Source organism: Ochotona curzoniae, unplaced genomic scaffold (genome assembly GCF_017591425.1).
Source record: "Ochotona curzoniae isolate NIBS_2020 unplaced genomic scaffold, NIBS_Ocur_1.0 contig_43, whole genome shotgun sequence".
NCBI classification, from domain to species: domain Eukaryota; kingdom Metazoa; phylum Chordata; class Mammalia; order Lagomorpha; family Ochotonidae; genus Ochotona; species Ochotona curzoniae.
The window spans coordinates 23,733,283-23,757,039 of NW_024466218.1; the positions used below are offsets into that span (position 1 = coordinate 23,733,283).

General features: G+C 39.7%; 1 protein-coding gene across 1 annotated transcript in view; it reads left to right on the forward strand.

Annotated features, from left to right (window-relative positions):
- DCC (DCC netrin 1 receptor) overlaps positions 1-23,757 on the forward strand; it is an 891,673-nt gene that overhangs the window by 823,181 nt on the left and 44,735 nt on the right. The window contains exons 22-24 of the mRNA XM_040984736.1: positions 875-940; positions 11,179-11,341; positions 19,413-19,639. Coding sequence (XP_040840670.1) covers positions 875-940; positions 11,179-11,341; positions 19,413-19,639 — 456 coding nt within the window. The remainder of the gene's footprint in view (positions 1-874; positions 941-11,178; positions 11,342-19,412; positions 19,640-23,757) is intronic.

The following is a 23,757-nucleotide window of genomic DNA, read 5'->3' on the forward strand; positions in this document are numbered from 1 at the left end:
GTGTTTATTTGAGTGAATGAGTGAGAAAAAGAGACCGAGAATTTTCCATCCCCTGGATCAACCAGGTGGCACCAACAGTCAACACTGGGCCAGGCTGAAGCCGTCAATTTCAACCATCTCTCTCCCGACTGGGAAGCAGGGACCCAAACACTTGGGCCATCTGCTGCTTCAGCCAGGTCATTGTTAAGGAGCTGGATGGGAAGAGGAGCAGCCAGATAGAAACCAACACCCAAATGAGATATGCAAGTAGCAGCTTTACGTGCCCTGTGTCATCACCCGGCCCCTCCCAGTGTATCTTCAAGAAATGTTGTGATTTATCCCCTCATCAATGCCAATCCTGTTCCTCGTTCTCAGGCAGGTTATATGGGATGTTTAAGAAAAGAATATTCAAAGTTCACTTGTGTGGCAAAAGGTGCTCTTCTAAGCAGTGAGAGTGACCGCTTTCTACCAAGTTGAGGCAGATGGAGAATAGTAGAGACAGGTTCCACCAGCTGTGCCCTGCCTGATTTCCCGAGAGCTCAAAGTCAGATTTTGGACAGATGAAATGAAAGAAAGGACACTGTACCTTTCTTGATCCTTCAACGAAACTATAAGGGAAAATGAGAAGGAGGTAAATTTTCAGGAAGGAATTGATTTCATTTGTTTAAATGAATCCATTTAATCATTTCATTTTCATCACGGGTTTTTCTCCCAAAATGTAACATTTTCTCACTAGTATAATGATAATATGATAAATGATCTTTTTTGGAAGTGGCCAGAAGAATCTTGTTCATTGTTGTTTGAATGTTGCTTTGTCTGTCTTGTTTCATTGTGCCGTCCTGGTTTATATACATATATAGGCACTAACTTTCTGCCCTGCTTTCCCATTATACAGGTCGTCATGGAGATGGGGGTTATTGGCCAGTTGATACTAATTTGATTGATAGGAGCACTCTCAATGGTAAGTATATAAATTAAGTTCTATTAGATTGGTTCTATTAATTAAGTAGGTAATTCTAGAGTGTCTAAGGCCAACTCTATTGACTGGAAGTGTGCAGCACCTTCATCTTAGTGTTTTAGTGCTGTAACAGACGTCAGACCTCTCCCACGTTTCGCCAGGAGATGTTGCCAGCGAGAGATAGCAGATGCTTTAAAAAGAAAAAACTCAGAGAAACACAGCAAAAGAGCATCAAAAATGATACGGGCGTGTGAAATGCCTAAATTTAAAAAGACTTTAATATATTTAAAAATGTACTTTGATCACAAGTGAAACTGAATTCTCACCTGGAGATTACACTGATTTCTTCTGAGTTTTGAATGCTTGGGCATCTTGCTACTTCTTCATGTTATAAATATTAAGTGTTATTACTACTTACCCCAGTGGAACATACTGTTGGTGTGATGGTTGTGGGGGTGACCTAGAACTTCCAGAAAGGAGCAAGGTGGTGTGGGGAGAACTTTTTAAAATTTTTTCTTGCAGTGTCATGAAAGAAAGAACTTGTAAGAATGAACTTAGACTAGTTGAATTTCATCAGTACTGATCAACTGACCCCTTTTATGGGTCTTTTAAAACAAAAACTCGCATGTTGCTGACACTTTGTTTCATTTGTTAAAAGAAAAATTTTAGTTTTAAAATAGAATGGTGAGCACTTGAATACGCATTGCCAAACTTAAGATGCTAAATATTTAACCTGTGTATTTGTTCTCCTATCTGCATTTTCGTTGTCACATGCTTCTTACCACTCAGAAGGGAACATGGTCCCACATTTGATGTTTGCTGCTTAAGCTAATGTAGCACTAGAAAATATATCATTCTATGTGTTTGTAAACTTTTTTAAGATTTATTTATTTTTAATTGGAAAGGCAGATGTACAGATAGGAGGGGAGAGAGAGAGAGCTTCCGTCCAATGGTTCACTCCCCAAGCAGCTGCAACGGCTGGAGCTGAGCCAATCCGAAGCCAGGAACCCGGAGCCTCTTCCAGATCTCCCACACGGTGCAGGATGCCAAGGCTTTGGGACGTCCTGGACTGCTTTCCTACACCACAATCAGGGAGCTGGATGGGAAACGGGGCTGCCAGGATTAGAACCAGTGCCCATATGGGATCCCTGCATGTGCAAGGCGAGGACTTTCACCACTACACTATTGCAAGGTGTTTGTAAATTTATAAAAATGATATCTTTCTCTACATATTGTATGGCAACTCATTTTGATTCTTACGTTCACTTTTATGATTCCTCAGGCCTCTTTCCAAAGAGTATCAATACCATTCATGAGGTCTGTTCTCCTGACCCATTCTTCCCTCAAAAACCGCAGATCTGAATTGGCATAAGAGATCATGGTTCAACATATGACTTTTGTGTGTACCGTGGGGTCGGGGAGAGGATCACCATCATTCAGACCATAAGAAGCTTCCTGCATGTCTCCCAATCAAACCTCTCTTGGTCTGACCCAGCATTCTCTCTCCTGATCCCTACAGATTTCTGTTGTCTCCTCCAGGGACCATCTTCTTGCTTGCCAATGACAATACTGCCCCCAGTAAACATTTGGCTTTTATACACTTGTTGTGGGTGGTGCCTAGCTCTCTAATGCATACAAAAGGCAGTTGGTTGAACTGGAGATTTACAAAGCAATCAGTCCTCTGATGAAGAGAATGCAGGAATTAGAAGAGCGGATACCATTGTATTTACTACTATGTTTTTTTAATAGCTATGTTTACCAGTTAGAATATAATCATAATTAAATTTGGGCCTGGCACAATGTTAAGTAGCTAAATACTCACCTTGCAAGCACAAGGATCCCACATGGCTGTCAGTTCATGTCTCGGCTGTTCAGCTTCCCATCCAGCTCCCTGCTAGTGCCTGGGAAAGCGGAAGAGGACAGTCCAAAGCCTCAGGATCCTGCACCCATGTGGGAGACCTAGAAGAAGCATCTGGCCCCTGGCTTCAGCTCAGTTCAGTTTCAGCTGTTGCAGCTACTTACAGAGTGAACCAGTAGATGGAAGATCTTTCTCTCTCTGCTCCATAAATGTGATCTGCCTTTCCAATAAGAGCAAATAAATATTTTAAAAATCATAATTAAATTTTACTTGACAACATTTTGCAGAACATCAAAAAAAAAAATTAAACAGACCAATGGCATTCAGTAGCTTTATAGATTTTTAAATTTATCCTCTCCCTGTTTTTCTCTATTACTTAATGGTATTTCCAGGGTTATATGTTAAATCAATGGGTTAAATGAAACACCTGCAAGATTTCTAATATTATATATTAAAAATTTGTATTATAAATTAGAAAATATTAGGATTACTCTCACAGTGTACCTGGCTGTTTATGGTGAACTGATAACTTCAGAGGCATAATACTGAAGGACAATCCATTTCTGTTCTGTTCTGTTTTGCTGGCAGACAAATGATGACAACTATGTAATTTGACTTTAACCTGGGGTATTGCAGGCAAGTCAGCAGCAGCATCTGAAAACCTCAGCTTCCTAGTTAAGATTCTGCTGGGGTCCTCAGCATGGAGACTGTATTTCACAATTAGATGCACAGGTCGCGTCCCTGAATGACAAGGCTGTTGTTTCAGCACAGCTTTTCGGAGTAGACTGAGTGAACGGGGACATTCCAAGCTCTGAGTACTAACTCTAGAATTCAAAGGAAGCCCACCCGACTTCCCTTCGATTTCCTGAACAATAGAAGCTTCCTCACTCTCCCACATTCGCTGGATTCTGCTTTCATAGCACTGGAATAGAACAATGGCTTGTGTCTGGATATTTGAGCCAGTTGCAAACCAATTCAGACCTCACGAATCAATTACATTCTCTTACAGCATGACACTCTTAAAATGCTCTCGTGGAATTCATAAGAGAAATAAAGCTATAGTTCATGTTTACTCCTGTGGTTGGAAGCTCTTAATTAAATTGTTTAAACAGAAGAATCTTCCTAAATTCTTTTCTGGTGACAGGTGGAATCAAAGCTAATATGTGAGGACCTGGTAGTATATTTATTTTATGATGCATTCCATTTTTTACAGTTCCCACTCAATGTAGAAAAACCTTCAACTTCTGAATATGTATTTTGCAGTTTATAGTGTAGAAAAGGCAACAATTACAAAATATTTTTAGCTTAACCCTGCTTTCTGATGAGGGAAGATAAAACATCAATTTCATTTTGTTGGTACCTCTGCCAACAACTTGCAAAATCAGCCTAGCAAGTTTGATTAAAATATCTATAACCAAAACAAAATATTTTCATTGACCTCAGTGTTTGAAAACAAAGTTATATTTGATAGAATTCAATATGTTAGCACAACAATAATCAAAAACTAGGCAATTATGTCAATATTTAAAATTGTATTAAGTGCTTTGTGAAATTTGCCATGGTCTCTGTTATACTGACGCTCAAACAAGGGATATGGCTCATCCTATATTTTTGAAAATAATGTTTTTCTTATTCAGTGTATTAATCTAAATAAGCTATACATAAAGCTGTCATCATTGCTATGCTAAGAGACTAGTAAACTATTAAAAGACCTTTATTGCTATACTCAGTAGATATCTTATTTCCAAAAGAAAAGTCCAGAAATGAAATTGTATAGCTCCATCCAGGATGGAAGGGTGACTGCAGTGACCGGTAGTTAGTCCCAGACGCCAGTGCAATGATTTCAAGAGACTCTTCTCGCTTATCATTCAGGTATTATATAGGCCCACGCAAGTTAAGGCTCTCAGTCTAACCCAATCTCCAAAATCTAAAACGCACTTGTCTAGCAACTAGTGCTATATGGATAATTCATGCGTTTCAACTATGTTCATTGCATCTCATATTTTCATTTGAACAGAGGACATATTAAGCTTGAGCAGGGATTTTTATCCTCAACACCCATAACTTGAGGAGTTGTGTAATTCCTTGTTGGGTATACTGTTCTATGTATTGTAAGATGTTGAGTTTCATCCCTGGACTTTACCCAGTTTCTTCTAGTATCTCCCCTCTTTTCACAAGGTAAACCCTAAGATGTGTGTAGAAATTACCCTTTTTTCTCCTCAAGGGGCAAAATATTTCCAATTGGAAAAGATTGAAATGGATTGTCAGTTCTGAAAGATTGGCTCTGGTATATCAACATGTGAAGAATTGTGTGGAAGAAAACCAGTGCACATTTGTTATAGTACATTGGGAACTCCTTTGCCAGCCTTTCCCTTAATCTTGAGTACTAGAAGTCTTAGTCCCAACACAGCTTTTTTGGTATTGGTGATCTCATTCATTCTTTGGATTCCCAAGTCCTCACTTCTGAGTCAGCTCCAGAAGTTTATCTCCGATGAAGGTCTCACCGCCACTTAAACTTATAAAGCCTGCAACCTAACACACTCAACTCTTGGTTTATCTTCCCTGGGCCTTCCCTTCCACCTTCTCCTGTATCTCCCATGTAAGAATTACTGCTGAAGCCTGCTTTTCTTCCCTCTCCCCTGCAATCCGTCTTTTATCCATCTCCTTTCAAACTATTTTGCACTACTGTCCATTTTGCTGAGTTGCCCTTGCTACCAGCTCAGTTTTAGCCATCGTTAGCTCTCACTTGGAAAACTTCAAATTGAATTATTTTATGATGCATTCAATCCTCCTAGCTGGATTCCCAATTTCCGCACAACTCCTTTCCACACAGCAGCCAGAGAGGTCTTGTAAATCAACTATGTCATATTCTGGCTGAAAAGCCTGTAATGGTCTGTGATTGCCTGCAAGATGACTGAATAGAATCCACAAATGGAGAAATTGGCCCTGTTCCTTTGCCAGCCTCATGGTGTGCCATGCTCCCTTTACTCCAATGTTCCAGGTGTAACTTGCCCTCTGCTCCCTTTTAGGAAACAGGAGTTCACTCCTATCAACATACCATGATTCAGCCTAGATGGTGCTTCCATGGAGTCTTGGATGTTTCCCCACCAACAACCATGCATCCTTATGATAAATCTTTCTACATGATTTTATCCTCTTTTCCCTTTTTCTTTTATTATGCTAGAAATACCAAGAATGTTATCAGGCACAACTAAAATGAAAAGTTCACTCCTCACTTGGGTTTCATTAAATCTCTCTGCTTAGAATTGAATCTACCCTTCTTGGAGTCATGTTTTTAACTGCCTAAAAATTTGGTGCAGCTATTGGGGCACAGTGATTATTACAAATTATCACATAAGTATTGCATTCAATACCTATGTTTTGTTTATGATAATTAAACCCTCAGCTCTCTGTTCTATGAATGAATCTGCTGCAGTTTTATGATGGTAAAATGTCCTAAGATGCATGACATACAATGTTTTCTTTATTAAAATTTTATTTTTGTTGGAAAGGCAAATTTACAGAGAGGGATCTCCACTCATTGGTCCATCCCCAAATGGTTGCAAAGGCCAGAGCTGAATTGATTCTACGCCAGGAGCCAGGCGCTTCTTCCAGATATGAGAAACTTCCTTCAGTTGTAAGAACCATGTAGGTACAGGGGTCCAAAGACTTAAACCAGTCTCTGCTGCCCTCCAGAGCCACAAGCAGGTATAGAGCTGAGAAGTGGAGCAGCCAGAACTTGAACCGGTGCTATTATGGAATGCTGACACTAGTAGGTCGAGGATTAACCTGTTGAGCCATTTCACTGGCCCTGCAATATTTTTTAAAAAATGTAAAATACTATGCACTTATAACTCAATGTATTAGAATACTTCAATATATTTTATAAAGCCAACTTTCTCATCTTTACTGAGATATTATACCTGCCGTTATTCAGTCTGCATGTATGTTATTAAATTTAATAGAAAAAGGATGAGGCATTCCTCACTGATCAATCATCAGAAAAACAAAAAGGGAGCAGAGTGCCCATTGGACTGTAAAAGCTTTGATTGCATTCCCACTGATTTTACTAGAACACGTCTAGATCTTGACACATACTGTTATGTCAACATTCGGCACAGATAGTAAGTGAAAGTGCATACTATCTTGTAATCCAGGTTTTCCATCAGCTCCTTGAAGTATCTGTATACTGCGCATTTCCTTTGCACTTGGAAATCACATCGGATGAAGTATCTTGAGGCATGTCACATGGCCAGAGATCGGCTTTTGCCTTTTGGTCTTTCTGCTGTCCTTATGAGCTCATGGATAATCACAGTACCAAGGAGGAAGAGTAAATATTTGGATTCCCTGAGGTAGCTCCCCCTCGGAAGGCTAAGACACAGCCGCTCCCGGAGTGAGGTACTCTCCGGTAAATCCCAAGTGCAATAATCCAGATTCATGAATGCTAGGTTTTCCCAATTTCAACAGTTTTCATAATTTCAACTATTCTTTTGGCACACTGAGATAAACAGATACATGCTTTTCCTATTGAAATTCAAAGGTCTGTTTTAGGGTTATTAATTAACATGATCAAGGCATGTTGCACTCCAAGTGTACTGGTAATACCAAAACTTTTACCAGGAGAGGCGGGAATTGAAAGAATGAAGTTCAAGGGCCAACTGTGTAGATGACATCTTCCTTTCTTCTGGAGTGAATTGGTTGTACTTGTATTTACAGATCACAGCTTCTGTTTCTGTGAATCCACCTGTAGGCTAAAGTTTATTTGTAATCTCAAGTGCAGCAATTATAAGTGGCATCTGAGGATGTGTGTCAAGCTGAAAAAAAAAAAATGGAGTTGCCTGAGGCTGAATAGCTAGTGACGGTAGAGCAAGCTGGATCTGTCGTTTTGTCTTCACTCCCACATCCTGGACAAGAACCTTTTCTAGGGTGTATTTAGTACCAAGCTCCTTCTTTTATATGCTTTTTATTTGACTGTTTTTAAATGCAGCGTCAAAGTACTCTCTCATAGTCTGGAGCATAAGAAGGCAGGGAGATAGATTACAGATAAAATACAGGTGTGAAACTTTGTCCAGGTATAAATTACAGGGCTGGTGGCGATGGGCTCAACGGTAATGAATCCGTATCATTTGTTAACTATAATGAATTTCATCAAAAACACACGTAAAATAGGATTATGTATTAATCAGTGAAGATGTTATGACCAGAGATGAACAGGAACCTGGCCCTGCATTTCCTCTAGGAAAATTAGTCCTGTTTTCATTAACTGCGTTTGTGGCAGCTTCGTAGGGCACAGACTTGTTAGGGAACAGAACAGGAAATGCCACATCTGAAGATGCCATTGCACTTGACATTCTTCACTGCCCATTGAATGCCAGGAATTTTGAACATTCAGCCTTTGCTTTGAGGTGGGAAAACTCATGAAGACCTTGAAACCAAGTTTGAACCTGGCAGGGGCTTTTATATGGAAGCCATAAAGAACTGGAATCAAAGCTTAGCAGTGAGACTCCCGACGAACCTTAACTCTCCCAGAGAAATGACGCCAGGATAGTCTCACTAATGCTCCGTGGAATCTGGAGCTGTTAGTTTTTGACAAGAACCATGGTGTTATCATGGATGGAAAGAATGAAATAGGAATAGAAATTCTAATCATTCTAGCCTGCTGTTTTTAAAAAATCCTCACTGGTGTGTCTTGTATATGAGTCCTACTGTTCTTTTTTTATTTTCAGATAAAGTACACGATCACATTAAAGTAATGTTAATAAAAACCCAGGAGATCCCCAACTCTGCCCTATAAGCTTTTATATAAAAAGCTGCTTTTTCCAACCGCTTAAGCACAGAAAGTACCGGTGAAGATACTACAGTAATATAACTTTTTACATCATGAATAAAACTGTTCTGCGTGGTCTTGACTATTCAATGTTTGTCCCATTCTTTGTAGTGCTGGTTATTTTAAGGACAGCCTGGAGACAGGCTGAAGACTGGAGTCAGGAGCTTCCTCTGCAGCTCCCACATGGGCTACAGGGACCCACATACCTGGGCCACGTTCCACTGCTTCTTCCAAATCACTAGTGGGGAGTTGAATCACCATTGGAGGTGCTGGGAAGCACACTGACTCTCATTTGGAATATGGACATGGCAGACAGTAGCTTTACCCACTATGCCACAATGCCAGCTGTGTGATTATCTTAAAAAAAAAACATTCTTGGGCCCGGCGCGGTGGCGCAAGTGGTTAAAGGTCCTCGCCTTGCACGCCCAGGATCCCATATGGGCGCCGGTTCTAATCCCGGCAGCCCCGCTTCCCTTCCAGCTCCCTGCCTGTGGCCTGGGAAAGCAGTCAAGGACAGCCCAAAGCTTTGGGACCCTGCACCCGCGTGGGAGACCCGGAAGAGGCTCCTGGCTTTGGATCGGCATAGTATCGGCCTGTTGCGCTCACTTGGGGAGTGAATCATCGGACGGAAGATCTTCCTCTCTGTCTCTCCTCTCTGTATATCTGCCTTTCCAATAAAAATATGATAAAAAATAAATCTTAAAAAAAAAACATTCTTAAATATCCTGTCACAAAACTCTTGTGGAGGCAAGTACAGATCTTAATTGTTATTCCTTCTATAGCTTGAAAGTTCACTTGGAAGTATAGCAGGTATTCTAGGAGATTATTAATTTGGGCAACCTTTTTCTTAGCATGTCAGTGTTACCAGAAGAATTTCCTTTAGTCAGGTTTGATGGTTGCTTTGCATATATTTTCTCTACTTTTTACAATAAGTCTACACAATAAGTGCATTATTTCCATTTTACAGATGATACCACTGAGGTTTGAAAGGCCAAAATATTGCTCAAAACCATAGAAGTTACATATGAGTGGTTAAAACAAATTAAACTAAGTCTAGGGAAACATGCAAGCTGATTACTATTTGCTATTTTTAAAATTATTTTGTTAAAATGATTGCTAGCTAATAGTTGCTACATTTATAGCTATGTAGGGCAAGCATGACCTAGACATATCAGTTAACTGATCCCTAAATGAAGGCTCAAGGAAAGTGAAGTGAGCCATTATTCTCATGTGTCAATTAAGTCACCACCTGCTGTGACAGCATCCCAATAGGAGAAACCTTTCAAATTGCTCCACTTTCAGTCAAGCTCCCTCCAAATCCACGTGGGAAATTAGTAGAAAAATGACCCAAGTATTTGGGTTCCTGCTACTCACAGGGGAGACCCAGATGAAGTTCGTAGTCTCCTGCAGGCTGGCACAGCCTCAGTCTTGGCAGCCATTTGAGGAGAAAACCAGGCAATGGGAAATTTTTCTCTTAACTCTGCCTTTTCAAAAACATAAATGTTTCAATAGCAACAAACCAAGTGATGTCAAGGGTCATTAGCTATTCTTGTTTAGGTAAGCAATTTATCAAAAATCTCGTGTTCTTTTATTTTCCACCTCGATACATTCTCCCCTGACATATTGATGCAGCACAGGAAAGCATTTGCTTCAAGGCTCTCTGATATTCTTTCAAACCCAGTGGATGCTTTTAACTGCGAGCCATGCACCTTGGACGGGCTGGAAATTAAATGTGCTAGAGCGATGGCATCTTAGGAGGACTGGAAGTCGGCTGTGAATGATTGGAGTCCCATAGTTTATTTCTTAGAACAGCAAAACGTACATTATTACCTCAAAAACTACAGTCCCTCTGGATCTTGTCACTTTGGATTTCTTGTAGTGCAAAATAGTTTCTTTGGTCCCTTCTCCATTTTCTACTGAATACTAAAGCTTAATCTCTTTTTGAGATACAATTTTCTACCATAAATGAGCAAAATTCAGTTGCGATTCACTGAATTTTGAAATATCCACAGACTGGGTCTATTGCTCACTGATTCTTGAATATTCTCAATGCAAAGGAATTCCTGTCTGCATACCATCACTACCCCACTCACCATTCTTCCTGTCTACTACCCAATACTGTTTTCTCTCCCTCTGGATTCGCCTGTGCTGGATATATAATAGAAGTGAAATCATAGAATAGATGTCCTTTTGTATATGGCTTCCTTCAGTTAGCACCATATTTTTACGGTACATCCAAATTACAGCATGCATTTGTTCTTTGTTGATTCATTCATACTGCTGTGTAGTCTTATCACAGGGCTATGTCAAATTTGTTCCTGGACCTCTAAGATTATTTCCACCTATTACTACTCTTCACCATTGCTAGGCAAGTCTTCGTAACTACACCTGTTATTGTTTGTCCTAGGTGGATTAGGTTTTTCCCCCTCCTGTTTCATTGCTTTTTCCTGGGTTCATGAATGCCAAGAACAATGGAAACTCCACATCCTTGGGACAGCTTGGCAGACACTGGCCACTGCATCACTCTAAACCTGAACTCTGCCTGTCTTTCCTCAGAGCCCCCCATTGGACAGATGCACCCCCCGCATGGCAGCGTCACACCTCAGAAGAACAGTAACCTGCTTGTCATCGTTGTGGTCACCGTTGGGGTCATCACCATTCTGGTCGTGGTGGTCGTGGCAGTGATCTGCACTCGGCGTTCATCAGCCCAGCAAAGAAAGTAGGTAACAGCTGGCTCCCCAGAGCAAAGAAGTCCTTGTCTTCTGGGGTTGTGTTTGGACAGCTCTTCCCTTGTGGTGTTTCAGGACTCACCATATGTTCCTTCCCTGCTGACCTTGGAAAACTTTGCCTTTTGTCCTTTCCATGTCTGTACCAGGTGAAGAAAAGGCTAATCTTGCAGATTTACAGCAGAATCCCTGGAAACCAGTTCCATTTCTGTTGGGTTGGGGCGGGGGCGGGGCAGATTTCTTCTTTTTAAGAGAGGGGAGGTGCTGCCTAAATGCCTAAAAAACATTTTCATGATGTACCCCACCATATTCCTTCCTAGACTTCTCTGCACTCACACGCAAACCAGTGGCAGCATACATTCCCCTATGAGCACTTACCACTTTTGCCAAGCAAGCCTATAACGGTTCAGCGACACTTGCTGAATGAATGTGTGAATATAGACTTTGAAACTCAGTGCAGTTACAGTGCCAGGAGGTGTAAAGTTTAGAGCTAGTACAGAAAGAAAATTCCAGAAAGTCCGTGTTTTCACATTTCATGGATTTGATTCATTGTCAGAAAGTATTTAAGGGATTAAAGATAGCGTCATAATATGCAAGGTGTTACCACCTGCAGAAATTGATGCCCTAAATGTTTAGAAAAGAAATGGAAATCCAAAGCAGCATTAGCCTTACCTTCTGTCAGTTGTAAGTCAGCAAATCTCTTGGCCATTCTGTGTGTCTTTGTCTCTCGAGCCCCTTTCAAGTCCAGTCTGATACGGATTTTCAGTTGCCTCCCCTCACTCGGTTGACTGTTACAAGCTCTGCCTCAGAATTTGTATTGTTTTGTTGTGGCCTGAAGCATGGTGTTGCCATTTCTTAAAGCCTGAGGCACAGACCCATAGGTGACTGGTTTGATCACTGTATAAATATATTCTGTATATTGGTAGATAAAAATTCTCCAGCAAGTCATTTTCCTTGTTTTCTTGGCAATGGTTTAGATTTTTCTTTCCGTTTTTGAAATTCCTCCATCTATGCTTACTGCTAATATATCTCGAGCACTCTGATGTGAAATGTTTACACACAGGATAGGAAACGGCACTGATAGACAGGGACACAGAATCATAGATATAGATTTTGTATTTACTTTATTTCCATAGTGGGCCCAATTGTGTATTCAGCTGCATTTCTAAGATTGGAATATTTTGAAATTTATAAGAACTGCTGTGCTGATCTCTTCTACCCAAACCAGAAACCAGATAGAATAAAATTTCGTTGAGCTAACCTCATAAGTGAGCATTTAGAGGAGTCGTCATCGCCACCAGGGCTTCCAGAACACTGAACACTGAAGAAGGCTCTGGCGGAAAAGCTGAACTCACTGAGTATCACCTAGCATCCCCAGGGGATGGAGTGTGCAAACGTGAACAGTGGATTCAAAGCACAAGGTGTCTCTGGGGAGAGCTGAGGAGGGAATCCACAAAGAGAAGTGGAGAGGAAGCCCCACAACCACACCTGTTACTTTGTAATGGTTTTAAAAAGTCAGGATTCTCTGAACCAACTCAGTTTAATGAATCCGAAGCAGATTTCATTTCTTTAGCTTTTGGTGTTTGCCCTCTTCTCATTGCTTCCAGGAGAGTGTCTGAGTTAGGATGTGAGCTGCGTGCTCCCCAGAGAAAATGCCAGTTTCCCCAGGATTGGAAACCAGGTTGAGAGACTCTTTCACTGTGTAAAAATATATTCATGGCATGCACTTCTAGATTTGCCATAAACATTGCGGTATAATTATATAGTTTTAACTGAGAGTTGATGTTGAAGCCTGGATCAGACTTGATTTTTATTTTGAAGAACTTTATGTTTGCTCTTATTTTTGCTAAAGAGAGAATAGAGATGGCGAGCTCCTATCCACTGGCTAACTCCTCGAATGCCTACGGAGTAGGAGATGCAGACTCGAGTCCCCCTTATTGGAGACAAGGACCCAACTCTTTGAAGCATCACCTGCTGCCTGGCAGAGCGTACTGCAGTAGAGAGCTGGAATTGAGAGCAGAGTGGAGACTCAAACCCAGGCTCTTCAAAATAGATATGGATATTGCCAAGCTGTGTCTGACCACTGGGGTAAATGCCTGAGCCCGTGTTGTCTTTAAAAGCACAGAAAGAGTGAAGGAATACCTGATTCTGTGAATAATAATAAAAAAAAATCAAACCAAAGAGAACTTTCAGCTTTCTCCTTAACCATTCCCGAAGTGAGATTTAATTGACTTGTTCTCATACTATTTCCATTTCTTTCTTCAGTCATAGACCCTCTGGCATTCATATTGATCTTTGTAGAGTTAGGGATAGAACTCTTCTTTAAGCTATTTCTGAGTTTTTAATTTTTTTTATTTCATCGAGGACATCTATCTCTATCATACTGATCACATTGACCCATTTAGAATGAATTGAGCAATGCAGCTGATAGCAAAATCAATTCCAGTCTGAAACAAACAAAAATGAGGTCCCTTAGAGGGGGTCTCAGAAAATGGAAATATAGTGAGTAAGGTGAAGTGGGAACTATCCTTCTGCATGTCCAACAGCTCTGCTGGAGACGGTGGGACAGTATGTTCCCCTTGCAGTTTGATGATACTCCGCTTTATGGGCCATCTGTAATTCTTATTTAAATCAGTTTCTGCATTGTATTCATTCATGTTTTTAAAACATTAATATACACACACGAGTCACACATGCAGGTACTTTATGGGGAACGGAGTTTTAAAAGATTAAGTAAGATAAAAAGAACTGTGCATTGTTTGATTCATTAAAATTTTTGTTGAAGAAGCCCTCCTTGAACATGTCCAGTTGTGTGATTTATAGTAAAGTATCATAAAGAGAATATCATCAGAAGCAAGGTATTTTGAAGATTCAAGGTGGTGCTTTTAATTTATTTATTTTATAATTTATCTAAGGTTTTGTTTTTGTTGGAAAGTCGGATATACAGAGAGGACAAGAGACAGAGAGAAAGATTTTTCATTCACTGATTCACTCCCCAAGTGGCCACGATGGCTGGAATTGAGCCAATCTGAAGCCAGGAGCCTGGAGCCTCTTCCAGATCTCCCACACGGGTGCTGAGTCCCAAGGCCTTGGCCCATCCGTGACTATTCTCCAGGCTACAAGTAGGGAGCTGGATGGGAAGCAGGGGCTGCCATGATTAGAACCGGTGCCTGTATGCCGGTACGTGCAAGGTGAGGACTTTAGCCACTAGGTTATGGCACTGGGCCCAAGGTGGTGCGTTTTTGTCCGTGTTTTCAAATAAAGTATTAATATTTTGCTGATCATCAAATAGATCACACAATGTGATAATTTTACAACTATCGATATATACTGAAGACCTAATAGTTGACATTGAACATATCCTGGAAATCTAGAATTCCTAGTTATTCTAACAGCCTGTCTGTAAATATCAAGTTTACATATGTAAATATAATACATGGTCCGTAAGATAGGCTGTCTGGTTAAATGAATCTTCTATTTTCTTTGGCAAATGCATAGCTAGTTTAAAGATTAGCACACATACAAATCTTGACAAAAAAATCATTGTTTTTGATACTGAACATCACATGTTTTAAAACTCAAATGAAATTCGTATTTTGACTACATAAGCCACTTTCACTGATTTTCCACTTAACATTTCGATTGTTTTTCATCATTCTAAGAACTTTTGTACAACTGAATTCCATTTCAGAAAATACAGATAGATTTGCATATCTAGAATTTGCCCTGGATTTACAATACAAACTTTCAAGTTTTGTTTTGGGTAGTAGTAGTAGAAAGAAAGTAAACAATATATAAATTGAGGGTTACAAGTCCTTGGAAAACAGTTTTATGGAAAAAGAGTTGAAAATATTCATTCTTCTCACTACGTCTTTTCCTGATTAAATTCTAGTCATTTCTTCTCATTCACTTAACCTCCTTCTCTCCTGAGGCCTTCCCTGAGCTCCTGGTGAGCTGGTGTTCTTGCACCAACATCCATCAGATTTGGGGCAATTCATCTACTCGGCAGGGCTAGACCAAGGCTGTTTATCTGCCTCCTGTGAATAATTTCAGCACAAGAGTTTTATTCACATAGTGGGAACTTAATAATTTATTACAATGTAGCAGAAGAATCAATGAGATATTGTGGAACTTCAGCTTAACTTTAAATAAAATGGTCCTTCAATCAATGTTGTCCCTTACCATTCACATATCATAATGATTAAAATTGAAAGGGAAGAAATTCTCCTTAAATAATAGGTTACATGCAAAGTAAAAACTAGGTAGACAAACGAATAAAAATAAAACTTTCCAAAACTACTTCCAGGTCAGTCAGGGAGTTCTTATCATGCAATTCATAGAAAATTAATAGATAATTAGCAAAGTAACAAATCTGATTAAGTTTAGTCGATAGCTGAAAATCTAGCTTAATTTTTCCATCATTTTTACTTATGATTTAATTAATGTATTCATTTATTTTATGATACAGTTCCCTAGGCTCTGGGATTTCCCTAATCCCTTCTCCAGATACCCTCAACCCCCGCTGATTTTCCCTATAGCATTATGATGGTATTGTCCTTCAAAAATAGCTGTCAAGTCCATCAGTCTGCTATATAAGTGTGTTGTGACGTTGTAGGTATGGAGAATAGCAGAGTCCAGCATCCTATTGTCAGGGATTTAACAGCTTCATTGGGAGTTCATCTTTGATTTGGAAATAGAGATGCATGCTGCTTTTTTTGTTTTTATTTCTAATGTTTTTGTTGGGACCTATGGTTTGGTCATTTTGCTTAGCAGTCATATTACCTACCAGATTTGAATGAACATCCTTAACTCCCTTCAGCACTGGAGAAGTTCCCAGGAGCCACGCCTTATTTGTTCGTTTATCAAGCTCTCATTGTCTTGCCCACCTCTGCGTTTGTTGTCCTTGGCACACTTTTTTAAAATATTGAAAACTAAAGGACTGTGTTGGAGAAGAGAAACCAACAGTGTTTTCCCCAGTATTATTACACAAATTGGATTATCACAGAGGGAGCAGCTGAACAACTCCAATAAGCAATGCGATAATCAAAGCCAAGGTCTATGGCACAGAGCTGAAGGGAAGGAGTTAGACTTCTGTGATCTGGACCTCAAGTGGTCAGGAAGGAGACAGGCAGGAGGAAACCTCGAGGAATAAGTACTTTGTAAGTAAGTAGGATCATGAGGACATTCTGGGGAGAAGTTAAAACCACCAAACACTGCATTTGATCATACTTTGGAAGTGTTGGCATCATACTAAAAAACAATCCTGAATCCTGGAAGATTCCTTGTTTGTCTTTATTCAAGAACATGTGCAGTGCGAAGGCAACTTGCTATTTCAAGGCTGTTTTTGAAAACAAAATCACTGATACCTAAGGGGGAAACTATATGTAAATATATAGGGAGGCATCTGAATTTTACATCTATTAGAAAACTAGCTTTAAAATAAAAACAAAATAATTCATTGAGACAGATGGGAGCTGGTAAACTACTAGGTGTGGTCCTAGCCCACTGCCAAGCTTCTAAGTATTTCTGTGAAGTGGCCCGAGAACATGTGCTTCTGGAAGTTCCAGGATTATGCAACTGCCTTGGACCCAGGCACTGCACTTGAAGAATGATGGAACTCTGTACACACATTGTGAATATTTACACAGTGAGACAGGAAACATGGATGTCAAAGAACAACATCGAATGTCAGAGAGTCACCAGTTGGGCAGAAGGTCGGCATGATGACTGTTCCCGTAGATTTGAGACAAAATTCAGACAATTTTGTTCTGGGCACCTGTCAGTGTTATTACAAACTCACTGTGGCGTTGGGATGGGAGGTGGTGATGGGAGGTGGTGCTGGAGGGTGAGCTTGAGCAAAGCCAGAGATTTCTGTGTTGGTGAAGGTCACTGCAGGAATATAAAGTGCTGAGATGGACATTGGTAAGATATATAAAAAAATGAAATAAAGTCTGCTTAGAGAACTTTAAGTGCTTAACTGTTAGCTCAGTGGGTGACTTCCTTCTAAGATTTCTTAACTGGATTAAATACATCAGGAATGAAGTTTTATTTCCAGATAGCAGCTATGAATCAGAGAGCAAAAAGATGGTTAGGCTCTAGCCCAAGCTTGGAACTTGTCTATTTTTTTGTTTTAACAAAGGGATGCATGCTCCTGAAGTCTTGTGAACTAGAGTAGGAGTGAAAACAAATCAGGCATGCCTAGAAGCAAGGGGAAACTATAATTTATAATTTATCACTGTTTAAATTTTTGTTTTTTTTACAAATTCTTCTCATGTTATTTAAATATTAATATTATAATGAGATGCCTGACTGTTGCATTTGCTTTAGTAACTACTATTCTATACAGTAATATAGATGTTAGCATTAAAAAATTTTAGCATTTTAGCCTGGTAGAGACTAGCATTTAGCCTGGTAGAAGGAAGCTCCAAGTTTGATAATGGCATTGAGGTCTCCTCCCAGTGTACCAAGGGGTCCGTATGGACTGCATAGACAGAGTCTGTGTACCAGTTGCAAATCAGTTTCTTGCTGGCAGGTGAAGGTAAGGAAATGAATTCAGGGAATAGATGCCTAGCCTTGAGTTATTATCTTAGACACAGGAAAATGATCATGGAGTTATTTTACATCATTGTCTAGAGACAGCATGGGGCTGTTGCCAGGAAATCAGCAAATGTTGGAAAAACATTAGAGCAGAAAACCCGCATTCCTTCTCTACTAAACTATAAAATGAATCTTGGGATCTGGTGTTCCTTGTCCCTCATCCGAATCAGTGCTCTTCAAGACGGATCACTACCAAACATTCATTAACCGCCTAAGCAGTTACATTTATGAAGTTTCTTATTCAGCAGTTGAAAAACGAACCTCATTCCCAGTGGCTTTGCACAGGTTCCAAAATGTTTGCACAAATAATAGCTTGTGTGAACAAGCTGGTGATCGTGGAAAGCAGGGAAAATAAACTTTTCACTGCAAATTAGAGGTCAAGTGAAATACTTGTTTGAGCTTATACCAATTTGCATTCTGTTCTGTAAGAGACATCACTAAAGAAATAGACATTGCACGTGGAGATTTAAAAATTATAGAATAGTAGAGCAGGGCTCAAGTCTGTTTCTGAAACAGATCTAACATGGAAGTATGTTCGAGTTTTCAAGCCATATAGTCTGTGACTTAGTTGCTCAAATGTATTGCCTTGGCAGTACAAAAATAAATGATGGTGGCTGTGTTCTGGTAAAACTTTATTAACAACAACAACAAAACCACCTGTGGGCAGATTTGGCCTATATTCCAATGTATTAACTCCTTGCTGCAGAGAAACCCCATGCTTGTTGCTTTACCTTGCACACAGCATTTCAAGACAACTAGCCCCAAGACAAGGTTATCATTGAAAACACACAAAAACTTATAGCTGGTAAATCCTTATTGAAGCAAGATATCTTTGAAGCACATGTCCAGATGTGTTTTTCTGTTTTCAAAGGACAATTCTCATTGTGCTAGAAAGCAGACATTTAGTAACTCAACAGCAAAAGTGCTTTATTCTTTAACAAATGTCCTCATGTGGCCTTTTGTTTGCAAACAGCAAGCTTCCCAGTTGCACAATGAATTATGCAGCTGAGGTATATAGATTTCCTTCTAAGCCACAGTCTTAGCTGTTGGCACAAGTTCTGGCCCTTTTATTTCTATTTGCCCTTTTGAGGCAACTCCTTCATTTATCTCCTAAACAGATGTTGCAGTCAGGTACCTTATGCCTACCTCCAAAGATTGGCATATGGCTCCATGTAACCCACTGTCATCGGTACGTGGATTTGCAGTTGGCAAGGCAGGAGTAGGGAGCACTCTGGCAGACAGCCATGGCCCTTGGGAATTCAGCACTACATCTCCTGTCCTGCGCTGAGTCTCCAGGGGAGATGCAGAAATGACGCCAAGACAAGCCTGCCAATTCCTGGTTTCACAGGCTCCCTCCTGGGAATCCTTTTGTTTGCTTAGTAGCTTTGAACTGAATTGACTTAGAAAAAAGGAGAAAAAGGCAATGGATGGAGATTCTCATGTTTGCCTTCTAACTCTGTTCCCTAGGAAACGGGCTACCCACAGTGTTGGCAAACGGAAAGGCAGCCAGAAGGAGCTCCGACCTCCTGATCTTTGGATCCACCATGAAGAAATGGAAATGAAAAACATAGAGAAGCCATCAGGAACTGACCCTGCGGGAAGGGATTCCCCTACCCAAAGTTGCCAAGACCTCACGCCAGTCAGCCACAGCCAGTCAGAAACCCAACTGGGGAGTAAAAGCACCTCCCATTCAGGTAATCATTTCTTCATCCGCATCAGGTGAAGCGGGAATTGTTCACTCCTGGTCGGGGAGAGGTGTTCTATAGACGTGCGTGTCATTGATATTGATCAATTGTCACAATAATCTGATCTAAATTTGGTTGGCAAACTCTTATACTTCTTGGATGAAAAGTACATTCTTCTCTGTTATTCTGGTGCCTATCTTTTATTACTTTAATAATTCTAACAACTTCTAAGGGATTAGAGACAGAATTTTTCAAGTGGGAAAATATTGAACTATGAAGCCTGAATGAATTGATTGCTTTTGATTAACTCCTAAACAAAAGTTCTATCAAAGAAATAACATTCTAAACTATGTATGTTTTTTACTCCTCTATTTCTAGGGTTGATTTAAGGTCAACTGTAAATCTACTGTCAACTCCTTGTTTTTTAAAAAAAATGATATCAGAGAGTTGATGCATGAACAAAGGCAGATATTTTTCACTTGAGCCTAAATTATCATTGAGATTTAGCCCCAAATGCTGGTGGTATGTATTTTTTTTTAGAAGAAGTACTTGTATCCATTGGTCATCAATTTGAGAACCTACTGATTAATTTTGCAATAACAAAGAAAGAAGCTCTCAGACTTCTGCAAGTTATGTCTTACTTTGAGTGTTCTCAAAAGGTGTCACTACCAAAAATGTATGCTTCTAAGAATAATAATGGGAAAAAAATTGTTCAAGTTTTTAATGAGCTCATGTAATACCAAGCATTGTAAATCCTTAGAAGAAAAATTGATTAGGAGATTAAAAATGCATAATCTGGACACTCAAAAAATATTGTAACAGATTACTGTGTTACCTTTAAAGTTCCCTTTGGTTTTATATTGTTTTGAGGGCTATATCAGAGGGTTCAAATTTTTGTTTCCATGGTCAACTATAATATGGAAAATTTAGTCAGAGAAAATCTGTTACACTTAATTGGCTTTTTTTCTACTGCAAGTTTTTATTCCTCATTTTCCATCATTCCTGATACTACTTCTTACTTGTTTAGAAAAGCATCATTTATCATTCTTTTGTGGACTGTGGTACCAAATACTCATCCTCTTCCTTGTCCTTCAGGAGAGGACTGGATTTCACCTTTATTTCATGTAGTGTATTTGGGGTTATTGTCCATTTAACTCTGGATTGACAGTTCTCTTTCCACACATCAAAAACTGCATTACATCTGTCTGGCCTCTGTGGTTCCTGAAGACAAATTTTTTTTGTCATTTGAGTTGTTTTATCCCTATCAGTATGTTGTCTTCTTATTACTACTTTTAAGATTTGTTGTGGTCTTTAGTTTTCAGAAGCCAGTGTGTGATGTGTCTGGCATTGATTTTTTGATTTTCAGCTCTTTGTCATTTTCTGGCTTTCTATACACACAGATATGTGACATATGTCTTTTAAAGACACATATGTATGTGTGTGTCTTTAGGCAAATTGAAAAATGTTCAGCCCTTATATTTCCAGCCAGTAACTTTTTCTTCCATTATTGATTTTTTTTTTTTGAGTGCTAAGTTTTCTCAGAAAAGAATGAAGTATTTTCTAGTTGTTTCCTAGTGCTTGGCTTTCTGTGATATTGTTGCTTTAAAGGTTTGGAACCTAGGAAACATTTGAGTATGTTTTTACAATTGGGATGTGCTTTTTCTTTTCATGGGTGATTGTGGGTCCATCTTGGAATCCATTTGCCCCCTTTTCTCATCGGTATAACTTTTCTAGATACACAGCTTTTCGTCATATTTTGTGGCAATACCTCAAATAACAGATTTGTTGTAATGTGTTCTTTATTTTTGTCAATTAGAGAAACTAAGGAGATTGTCCTGCATTCTGTTTCTTGGTTATGCTTGATATATATGATTTTAACATTTTGTTTTTATTCTAGAGGATATGTTCCTATATTTAAATGTAAGCTACCACCATTATATTGCCTATGTGGAAAAAATCTTCTGACATTATAAACATTTGATAATTATATATATATATATGCATATATATATATATATATAATTGAAAAATAAATGCATGCTTAAGGCTCAAAATAGTATAAAAAGTTATGCAGTAGGCCCAGTGTGGTAGACTAGTGGTCGAAGTCCTCACTTTGCACACATCGGGATCCCTTATCGGCACTGGTTCTAATCCCAGTGGCCCTGTTTCCCAACCAGCTCTCTGCTGTGGCCAGGGAAAGCAATTGAAGACAGCCCAAGGCCTTGTGACCCTGCACCTGTGAGGGAGACCAGGAGGAGGCTCCTGGCTCCTGGCTTCAGACTGGCTCCACTCTGGCCATTGTGGCCACTTGGGGAGTGAATCATTGGATGAAAGTTCTTCCTTTCTGTCTCTCCTCTGTATATCTGACTTTTAAAAAAAAGTTATGCAAAAATTTTAAATATACAAAAAGCTATATTAGAAATTATATAAAACCCAAAATATAAAAAGAATGATTTTTTTCCCCATCCCAAATTCCCAATCCTTTTCACAAAAAGTGAACAGTATTGTGTATTGGCTGTCACTATTACAACAGCATCTGTGTGAGAATAACAGAGTTGCAGCTGCTCTGCTTCCCATTCAGCTTCTTGCTAATGTGCCTAGGAAAGCAGCGGAAGATGACTTGATAGCTTGGGGCCCCATCACCCCCGTGGGAGACCAGGATGCAGTGCCTGGTCCTGCCTTTGGTCTGGCCAAACCTTGGTTGTTGCATTTACTTTGAGACTCACTCAGAGGATGTAAGATCAATTCTGTCCTTGTCTCTGTCTCCTCCTCCTCCTCTCTCTCTCCACGGTCCTTCCCCTCCACTCCTCCTCCCCTCCTCTCTCCCTCCCCTCCACTATGTCTCTTCCTCAGTTTTCTGTTGTCTTTTAGATTATAATAAATACATCTTTTCAAATGAACGATATTGATAGTTCTTCATATAGCCTTTCTAAACTAAAGTATATATGTAGCTGCATGTGGTTGTGCAGACGTAAGTATGTGCAGGCCCAGTGTGTTTTTACTTGAATGTTGTACAATTAGGAATATGTAATATTCATATTTCAAAGCTTTGCTTTTTTCTTTGTACATGCTATTTTGTTTTTTCCTTAGGAGATTTACATGTTTATGGAAAGAGCTACAGGGAGGGGGGAGAAGATGACATCTCATGCACTGGTTCACTCCCCGGATTGCCTCAATCACCAGGGCTGGGTTGGACCAAAGCCACGCGTGAGGTTCACCTGGTCGCTCATCTGTGACAGGGTCCCAGACAATCAGGCCATCTTCCACTGCTTTTCTCAAGCCAGCATCCGGGACCATAATTGGAATTAGAGTAACCAGGCAGCACTAAGTCCCCATATGTGATGGCAGCACTGCAGGCAGCAGCTTTGCCCACTATGCCACATTGCTAGCATTAGCATATATTGTTATTAGCTTCCTATCTGAATATATGATTCTTCCTTGTTACCTCATTGGCCATTATGGGATCATAGTAAGTTTACATAAAGTGCCCCTACTTATTTATGAGGAATGTGGTTTGTTGGCTGCTGTGTAACTTATTTATTGTTTGCTAATAGGAGTTAATGTGTTGGTCTCTAAAGTATTAGTTCAAAAGCTGGAGTTGTGGCGCACTGGGTTAGGTTGCTGCCTGAAATGTTGGCATCGCACATGGGCTCCAGTTTGAGTCCCAGCTGTTCCATGTCTGATCTACCTCCCTTCTAATACACCAGGGAAAGCAGAAGAAGATGGCTCGAGTGCTTGGGACCCTCCCCCCACTAAGTGCCTGGCTTTGGTCTAACCCAGTTCTTGCTGCTGGGGCCACTGGATTGAAAATTTCTATCTTTTTCTCTCCTTCTGTCTCTTTGTAGTCCAGACTTTAAAAGAAATAAGTATTTAAAATTTTAGTTCTATAAATTGTTGTTACTTAGAGTAATACATAAGTTGAAAATCACATTACTAAGCTACCTATTGACAGGAATAGATGTTTAGGTTGCAAAATAGATGCGATCCAATGTATATATTTGTGTATGAGTATATATGTATATGCATGTTTATATATATATGTCTATAATGTTTGTATATGTGTTTTTATATCTGTTCCTATTTTCCTATATACATTATCTTGTATTGCATATATTATAAGCATCGTG